We start from the raw sequence: 10,023 nt of genomic DNA on the forward strand, positions 1-10,023 counted from the left end.
AGGGATGAGACATAAACGGACAATGTAAACATTGTCATCCACTGGGGTGTTTCACTACTGTCGGTGAAAGAAATGCGAAAACAATTTCAGCATGCAGGTCTTGCAAATGTACTGAAGCAGATACTTCCTGAAGATTTGTGGAGAGGACAGTGGGAAACAAAGATAGTTGTGCTAAGGAATTGGATCGTTTCTGTTCTGTCTGAAGTGGTGCTTGATAGGTGAGGCTCAGGCAAAGTTGGAGGAAGAATTAATTCTACGGTCTGAAAATAGCATCACTTGGACATTTTGAGAAGGAGTGGTTGTTTGTGATTTGCAGAGGTCTAAGCTGGGCAGTTCACTGTTAAGTTTTTCTGGAATAAATCACAGTATTCTTTATATGCCAAGGCTGACTAAGGGGGTATCTCTACTATGGGTAGATGTCGCTGGAAAATAGGAGGAGAAACATTCTGGGAAGTGTATCCCATTGTAACAGTGTTAATACAGCGGCATGCTGTGGATGCCAAGTCAACCTTTGTGCAGCTTTTTATTGTATCCTAAACTTTCATCATCGTTATTGTCCTCTGAATTCATCATAATTTTTGCTGAAAATCTCTAAGTGGGAATTACGTACGTTTTCTGTCAGCACCGATCTGTACTGAGATTGAGAGAGACATAGCTAAAAGAAGAACTTGGTGATTATTTTGAGGCAGGCTGGGCTTCATCAGCCTAGGAAATGGTTTTGTTCACATGGAAATGGGCTGTATCTCAGGGGAAGACAAAAACAAGTATCCTGAGCATCTCGTTGGTTTATTGCTGACTCTCTGTTTTTCTGGATTTTAATATTTCACTTTTTTTTGATTAATGTATGAAGTTAATGGTGGTGCTTTGGAGTAACAGTGAGTGAGCACAGTGGATATTGGAGCAGCAAGTGGTTATCCTCTGTTGTCTTTGAGATCTGACCTGGTTTCCTAACTGACAGAAGTTTTGTTAGAATTAGGAGGGAAAACCACTGGCATGTTGAAGCGCTGGCAGTCAGGAAGCCCCGTGCTTACCTTGGGTAGTCAAGTCAGTGGTTAATACTGAAGGATAACAGAAATTGGGAGGGCACAATCTGAAAATCAAATTGAAATAGATTCTTAACTAATCCTTCCAAATTTTATTTATTAATTTTGTAATTATACCAAATGAAATCCTCACAAGCTACTCTGATTGCTTGGCTTACCTCAATTTATATTCAAATCTCAATAAAATACATTTCAGCCTTTTCTTAATGAGATGATGAAAAACGCTATCCCATGGAAGAGTAGGGGACACACATTCCAACATTACTTACAGTCACCTGTTTGCTTTTTAGTGTTGCTGTTGAATTTGTATTTAACTCGGGATTAAAGTATAAGCTGACATATTTGAATAAGGATATCTTTAAGCCGTGAGTTCTTAAAATTTAAAAGAAATGGCCACACAATTGGTTAATAGAAAGAGATTTTAAAACTTGAAGGATGCTGAATAACGAAGACATTGTATTACTGTTGATTAGACGCACAAAGCAGAGTTTCATGAAGACCTCTGGAGATACTGGAGTCCCACTGTACAGACAAAATGTTGGCTGTATTTGTGGCAGTGATGGAAGGGGAAGGGTCCTCACTCCTGTAAAGAGGTGCTGCGTGCGGGTGCTGATGGGCAGGGGGTGGGGACCTTCCCTTGGAAGCCCGCCTGGGACCACGCAGAAACAGGCAGTGCCCCCGGGAGCTGCCCGTCTCGGGGAGAAGGGGGATTAAAGCAGCAGGCCTGCCCTTCACACAGACAGGGCTAAAGCATTAGTATTGGTGGCAGGCGGTTTGTTCCCTATGTGCTAGACAGCACTCAAACAGTAAAAAGTATTCCCCATCCTCAATGGATGCACCATTTTACTAGGTAGCAAGGCTTTTAAATGCCAGCAAGAACTTGTCAGGGACTACCATTTACTCCCGAGTGTATATCTCAGGTCACCTCTGAAGCTTTAAAGGGGTTTATATTTATTATTTTTGAAAGGCAGGTTTTTGTATGCTTTTCAGAGTGGATCTTTTTCACCAAAATAAGTGATTTCTAATGACTGGATTTTGGTCAGATTTTCCAGATGACCCTGGAGATCATTTTTAATGGTCTTTGTTGTAAATTTAAAAAAATACAACCCCAAACAAAAAGACTCTGCTCTTTAAATATAGGTGACTCTGTCCAAAATGAGATAAAGTACAAACTAGGTTTGCTTTCCCAGTTAATAAAATGTGCTGTTAATGGGACGGTGAGCAAATGTCACATTCACATGTTGGTATCTGTCAGAGCAAATCAAAGTCTACTGTTTGGCACAAGAGGTAAAAAACCCCACATTGTAATAAAACTGTCACAGGATCAGTGTCTCCTGCTTTGTAAATAAACATCTCTGCTTTGCCTCGGTATTTCTGTAACATCCAGAGACTATTATCCTGTGCTGGTGCTCTGGTTCATCGACAGTTTCACTGAAACAGTTAAACAATAATTTGAAATGGAAAATGTTCTGCCCATATTCCTTAATTCCTTTGTGTTTTTTTCCCCCAATGTTTTTTGTTGTTTTTTTGTCACTTGCTTTAGTAATTGCATCTTACTTTTCGTTACACAGGAAAATACCGAACTGCTCACAAACCTCATTCAAAGCCAAAAGTATCAAACGTTTTTGAGGTAGATTTTCCAGCAAATGGAAGTGATACAAAATCAATGGGCCGTTTTCAGTCAGAGGAGGAACTGTGGGCCCGCTTAGAAGAGCTTGAGAGACAAGAAGAGATACTTGGTGAACTTGACAGGTATAGTACTGCTGTGGCACAGTCAGGTTTGGAGTTCAGAGAGCTGTAGGTGTGTGATTCTGTTTGTACACAAAGGATCTCACTGTAAGTGCAAATAGCTGACTAGGCTGATGCAGTTAAAATTATAATAGGTGGAAGAAGGGTGGAACATGAACAAAGTGTGTACTGCAAGGCCAAAGGTGCTAAAATCTGCCTCTGTTCAACCATGGCAGTCCAGTATTAGAGTATTTTTTCTTTAAGATGGTAGAAAAGGGGGAAGTAAAATCCATTTCCCACAGGCTAGGAGGATCCATCATTTACAATGTAGAAGTTACACATTTAGTGTTTAATGACATCCTTAGATCTATTCTGATCCTGAAGCAATACATATGTTATTAGCCAGAGTGTCACAGTTTTGGTATTTCCAGTTGACATGGAAAGGACATAATCATTCTTATAGAGTATAAAAAAGGTTCCACAGTCTGGCTAAAAATACAATACCTGGGTAAATAAAATTATGTACAGGCTTATTCATTATTTTGTATGCCCGTGTCTCTCAAGAGTATGAATTGCCTCAGTTCACTTAGGTATTTTTCGTTTCATAGAATGCCTGATACAGTTGAGACAAATGGAGACGATACAACCTCCTCTGAAGAGGAGAAAGAAGATAAGAGGACAGATCTGAATGGGACGTATAGAGCAGAAGACTGTATTACTCAGGGCAACTTCCATAAAGAAGTAACAAATTCAGACTTGTTTGGTGGCCAAGTTAATGGCTCTACTTATTATCACAGTGATGATGAAGATGACATAGATGTTGGAGATAACTCTGTTCCAACTATTTTTTTCTCTCACACTGTTGAACCTAAGAGGGTTTGTACTTTATTATTTTTATCTTTCTCTCAAGAGATAGCATAAAACATACATACCATATCTAAAATAGAAAATTTTAGATAATGTAGATAATGTAGAATGCTAACTGTAGGTGACGTTTATTTGGATTTTTTTCGAATGCGTGAAATCCACTGTTTAAATCCTGCAGTTTCAAATACGGTATTAAAAAAAGCAATCTTCAAATGTATACCTTGCTGTTCTGGCTTCCGGCTGTTGTAAAAGGTTGTATCCTGTCGAGGAGTTTTTAAAATGACTTTTTACTTGACTTGAAATTGACTGTTGAACAGCTCAGCTGTTGAGCAGAGTTTGAATAAGCAAATTGTCATATATTATATGCAAAATCTATGCAAGTTAGTGCAAAAAAATGCCCCAGCCTAGTGCAAGTGCTAAAGAACAAACAGTTCACACTATGAATGTTACCATTCATACATTTGTTTAACTTACTATGCTTCGTAATCCCCAACTGCTTGGATAGGAGAATGTCAGAAGGCAGTTGATCTGCAGCCTGGTGATTGTTGATTTTATGGTCCAGACCATCATTTGTGTTCAATTTTCAGGTAAGAATAAACACAGGAAAAAATACTACTTTGAAATTCAGTGAAAAGAAAGAAGAGGCCAAGCGTAAAAGGAAGAACAGCAATGGCAATGGCCACGCAACTCCAGAACTGCCTAACATCAAAACCCCAGCAGACATTTACCGGTGTGTAATTTATAGCATTGGCGCGTGAGCTTTCCCCTTAGCAGACCTTCTCTTTTCATTTCTGTTCACCTATGGTATGAAACCGAGTCTACTATTTCCTGAAAGAAACAGCTGGAACTGAATTTACTACTGAAAAATGAAAGTTTGTGGCTTCTGCATGGTTGCCGTGCTTTCATATCCATAAAACATTTCTGAGCTTAAAATTTCCAACTAGCAATTCATCATATATCTACTTTTTCAGAGCTTCTGAAATTGAGGTAAATTTGCCAGTACATATCATCTGCATAAAGGAATACAGCAGTTTGTTATGTATTTTGGTTAATTCCATGTCTTTTGCTTCTGTGTTTGTTTTCAAACATAACTGACCAGATCTATCACTTGTAATACTCCTCCTTTCCCAGTTACTAATTGGTGGGTTTTGTCTCTTCCTTCCAGTATCTTCAGAAAATACTCAGGTCTTTGTTTGCGTAGTTTCTGTGCATTCTCTCTCCCTGACTTTAGTTCATCACTGTCTCTATTCTCCGTAAAAATAAGTGCTCACCTGTAGAACACCCACACTCAGAGAGCTTGAAAAACAGTGTTGGGCTTAGAGGAGTGTATAAAATACTAAACTAAAGTGACGGGAGAGTTAAAACAAGTATTTAGGTTTGTAAAGATGAACACAGACACCTATTACATTCGTTGATTAAGTGCTTGTGAAAATCACACTGCATTTGTATGTCAGTGTATTCAGGCACCTAACTTATCTTAAAAAATGTGTCACAAAGTGTGAAAAGTTAAAACCCATCCTGTAATTACAGTTGCTGGGGCTGAAGATGAGGTAAAGGCTTCTTTCATGGTGCTCTCCCTGAGCTCTGCAAATGAACTCTAACTTCTGTAGAGATACGCAAGCGTTCCCGTGACTGCCTGATGAATAAAACTGTTAAGAAACCAGTAACAACCTTAAAACTCATCCAGTGATTGGGCTCCTCCTTTATGAGTCTGATAAAATTGGCGCTGTCTTCTAATGCCACTCTTTCTCCTCCACCCACCCTTGACTTCTCTAAGTCATGGAGATGGAGTACAAACTGTAGGAAGAGGCCTCTTCATCAGTTTAGTCTGTTAATACTTGAAAAGTGTCTTTGTGTTGATCTGATCTTAAAAGCTGATTTTTTTTTTTTTAATATTTGGTTTTGTTAACTGAAAGCAGAAGATTATGACACTTGTCAGGAAAAAGCTTCATCCTTTCTATGTGCAATGAATGTTTCAAGTATTTGTTTTTATATTCTACATTTGACAAGGACTTCATTCTAGAAAGCCTTCCGTCATTGTGACCTTCTGTTTCTCTTTACAGAAACAACCCTGACAATCATTTAGTTTACCTTTCTTCTAACTTTTTGTAACTCACACTATTCTGTTTTCTAACACTTTTCAGAGAGCTATACATTTTCTGCTGAAAGAGTGTACCAGCTTAATGCTTGAATAAAGGGCATAACCGTGTTTGCTCTGCAGAATTGATTCTTGTATGTTGGTAAATAAAATGCCTCTAAAGGTACAGTGTTGTAATTCTGCAGCAAAAAAGTTGGAAAAGCACATCACAATTAATTTGTACAAAAGACAAAGCAAGATCACTGTAAATTTGTCATCTGATCCTGAAATGGTTTATTAAAGCTAACATTTTCCTTTATAGAGTCTTTGTTGATGTTGTGAATGGAGAATATGTCCCTCGTAAATCAATTTTGAAGTCTCGAAGCAGAGAGAACAGTGTTTGTAGCGATACCAGTGAGAACAGTGCTGCTGAGTTTGATGACAGACGAGGAGTTCAGAGGAGTGTTAGCTGTGATGAAGCTACTCAGAGTGACAACAGCGAAGGCATACTGGAGGAAGAGGAGGAGGAGGGGCAGCAGCAGCAGCAACCGAAAAAGCTTCCTCCCTCTTCAGGGACAACCGAGGTACAGTTTTTAATTAATTATTGATTGTTGGCAGGGATAAAAACGAGAAATATAATGACTGTGGTTGCCCATACCATCAGTTTGATTTCTTTAAAATAATTTTCTAACTCCCACCTAGTTTGCTTCAGAAGGACATTATCAGGTGACAAGCTTCTGTCATACGCATCCTAGGGGCAGAGGGGAGGAGATGAGTCAGGTGCCTTCCCCGAGACCTGAAGCTCTTCCATAAAGATCTGACAAAGTAGTCATTTGCCGGTGTTACTGAAAGCGGTGTCGTGTCTACTGGGTCATCCTGAAATTTCACTGCAGGATATACAGCAGGATTTAAAAAAAAAATTAAAAAATCTGTGCTTCAGAGCTTATGAGAGCTTAAGAGTTGATTCTCTGTAACCTGTGTTGCACAGCTACTAGACAGCTAGTTTCCAGGTGGTGTTTTTAAGTTTTAAAACACACAAATATCAGCTGAGTTGTTATTTGGACTTGCCAAAGGCAGAGGAGTTGCCCTGTGGAAGGAAGCATTACACCTCTACTCATCCTATTCCAGACTAGGGCCATTAGTGATCCCAAACAAATCATTTTTCACGCGTTTGGAGAGTTCAGGGCTTCATCATAAAGGAAAGAGACTACGACATAAGGGAAAATGTACAGTTGCTTAGTGACTGGATGAGTACAAGAATTAAATGTAGCTGCTGCTCTGAAATTCATGGCATAGAGTATTCTTCATTTTTATTTTGTAAGAACTTACGCTAATTTTTTCAGACTAGATGAAACTGAGTTTTCAGTAGTTCCCAACGCAATGGGAAAGTTCAATGAAAACACTATTTTTAGAAAAACTATTTTTGACAAGAAATTAATTCCTCACAAAAGCTATTATTTATCATCATTTTTCATACAAACAATTACAGACGAATCCAGGCAGGATGTGAAGATTCATGGCGGAAGATTCATCTGTAGAGTTAGCACTTCACGTTGTATACTTTCTGGAATATATTTGCTATATTTCTATAAAACATCTGAGTACACTTTAGATGTTCCCCATTAGTCCATTTTCTGAATATGGCATGATTATTCTCTACAATATAATGTATTTTCTAAGTAACTGAAGGAGAGTGAGCAAAACACTGCAGTTAGACATGCCTTCTTAAATGCTGTTGTTTTGCTTTTGGTTGTTTTTGTGGGTGTTTGAATTATATTATTTCTCCATTACCATTTGCAACATACTGACTTTTTTTCTTTTTGTTTCTGATTTTATCACGATCTTCTTAGGTTGTATTTTGCTTACCTGTTTTTGAAAATGAGCGTGGTGTTAGAACAACGCAGTTGTGTATAGGCATGGCTTTAGGCATACTTTGGCTATTGGAGCAGAAAACAAAAAACCACTGCTTTTTTGCAGGACCTGCAAGAAAAGAATGGCTGGTTTGTTTTGCTTTGTTTTTCTTGGTAACTGAGTTATGAAAAAGCAGAACTAAGCATAGTTAATAAATCTGGTGTGCATTCCTTTGTGCCCAGTATGAGCATCAAACCTTGGATGTAAACTGCTTCCCCTTGTCCTTAGGCATTCTGAATTTTCTGTTTTCAATACATAGTAGGGTGATTTTTTTCTTAAATATGTTTATGAAAAGTAGTTTTGAGTTGCTTTTTTTCCCATGTTTTCCAAGAATCATGGTCATTTCTTAGCTGAGTTAAAAAGGATTAAGTCATATAATCAGCTGCATATAAATTACCATTTTTAAACATTAAATGTTTTTATTAGACCTTTTATAGAGAGAAATAGTTGGAAGCAAGTTTGCCATTCTCTTAAGTATAAATTGCTTTCACCATTTTTTGATCATATTTGGTAAGGAGAAAAGAACAAACAAAATATGTGCTTGCCAGTTTGTATGCAGTGTGTCAGCTTGATGCAATTAGAATATATTAAGTCATAAAATATGACGTATGATGGAAATGCTGACATACTCCAACTTTGCAAAATCTCTCAATTTCTTATCCAAAATGAAACTATATATTACCTCAGCTGTTTTATTTCTTGAGCATGTGTCAGTGAGGAAGCAAATTTTTAGATCATTTATGGAGGAGGAATGAGATTAAGTAGTACTTTTAAGACACTGTCTTTCATTCAGTCATCTTTGAACAAGCTATATTTTGAGGTTAATTACAATTCGGTTACTTATGCAAGGAACAATCATTGATTTAAAGATATTTCTTTACTTTTGATTAAGAGAAATAACAATCCTAATCAGGCTAATATAGGGTAATGACCTTATGGGCATAGCTTCATATTTGCATTTTATTAGCTCATTCTGAGTATTCTCTTCTGTTGTAGGCATTTTCCGGAACTGTTATAGAAAAGGAGCCTTTGTCTCCTTCCTTAATACCACACCCAGTCATTGCTCACCCAGTCCTGCCTACCATTCTGGAGCGAAAATCAGAGGAAGTTTTGTCTGAAGCATCAGAAGAAACTAGAAAGAGGATTTCAAAATTCAAAGCTGCCAGAATGCAACAGACTAACTAGGTCCTGCCTAGCCAGCCGAAGTTGGAGCACTCATGCCTAGTTTCACATTTGTTGAGATTATGTAAAACTATATCCGTTACACCTAGCTAGTTAAAAGGGTGTCCTATGTTAATTTGGCATTGGTTATCTTTGAAACGTTTATTGGCAACATTTAAAAAAAAAAAAGTTCAGTGTTTGAAAACTTGAGTATTCATCTTATTTTGTCGATTTCCCTGTGTGCTGTCAGCACCTTTGTATATGTTTGCCTTATGATAGCAGCACTTGGGTTCTTTTTCAAAAACTGTTCCTTACATACATTGTTTTTGTGTTTAAACCTAAATACAGGCAGTTTTGTGCCAGCTGTGATGTTCTACATACCATATGGACCATTTTAAGGAAACTTTTCACATTTCAAATAGATTCACCAATTATATTGCATTACTTGCTTTAGCATTTTAAGACACACTTGTATTCACATTGCTGTAGGTTTTGCAACTAGGTGTCTGCTAAAAGTTTTTTTCCTTCTTTCAAACCTCTCTGGTATCTCACTGTACAGATCTATAAAACGCTGGGTTCATGTACATTGCAGGGAAGTTTCTTTGATGGAAAAGGGTATTTTGTAAAATTAAATTTTCAGTAAAAAAGCTGTGAAAGTTGTGTGCTTTTTGTTGCTTTACTACTAATTCGGAAACAACACGGAGAGGTTGTTATTTTGAACTTGCATTTCTAGCTTGAAGTGTTTACTACCACATGGACATAAAAGCAGTCCATTCTCTTCTGCCATTGTGTTTTAACCTCCTGCTAATGAATGTCCATGGAAATTGAATGCTCTTAAGGAGAGAAGCATAAACTCAGACTCTGATTACAAAATCTCCTAGTTCTTTTGTGTACTCCGAAAACATTGTAATTGTCTTGGGAATGCCCAGAGGGAGTCAGCACTAAAGAAAAATGTCTTAATGCTTCAACTTTATTTCAAAATGCAACAGCACTGCAGCACTCAGGGTACAGTTTTATGTATCCTTCTCCTGACTGCGAGCAATCCTGGCTTTAGGAGTCCCTGCCCAGCAGCTCCTTCCTGTCTTCTTGCCATCCCCTCCCTTGTGCTGACACAGCTTTTGTTGGGGCCACCCCTTGAATGATAACAGGCGATGGAGCTAGGTTTAAAAAGCAAACTACGGGGTTCGGGGTTTTTTTTTTCCAAGTTGTGTGTGTTTTTTTGAAGCTAGCGGGTTT

At 38.0% G+C, this 10,023-nt stretch overlaps 1 protein-coding gene across 3 annotated transcripts in view; it reads left to right on the top strand.

Annotated features, from left to right (window-relative positions):
• URI1 (URI1 prefoldin like chaperone) overlaps positions 1–9,437 on the top strand; it is a 43,826-nt gene extending 34,389 nt beyond the window's left edge. Inside the window, exons 7-11 of one of the 3 annotated variants that reach the window (XM_072871995.1) lie at positions 2,615–2,795; positions 3,380–3,647; positions 4,226–4,368; positions 6,038–6,299; positions 8,623–9,436. In XM_072871995.1, coding sequence (XP_072728096.1) covers positions 2,615–2,795; positions 3,380–3,647; positions 4,226–4,368; positions 6,038–6,299; positions 8,623–8,811 — 1,043 coding nt within the window. In that variant the 3' untranslated portion in view covers positions 8,812–9,436. Of the gene's footprint in view, positions 1–2,614; positions 2,796–3,379; positions 3,648–4,225; positions 4,369–6,037; positions 6,300–8,622 lie in introns of all 3 variants that reach the window. The other 2 variants (XM_072871998.1, XM_072871997.1) reach the window with 2 other exon arrangements.
• Positions 9,438–10,023: the final 586 nt, after the last annotated feature.

This window comes from Ciconia boyciana, chromosome 9 (genome assembly GCF_034638445.1).
Source record: "Ciconia boyciana chromosome 9, ASM3463844v1, whole genome shotgun sequence".
NCBI classification, from domain to species: Eukaryota; Metazoa; Chordata; class Aves; order Ciconiiformes; family Ciconiidae; genus Ciconia; species Ciconia boyciana.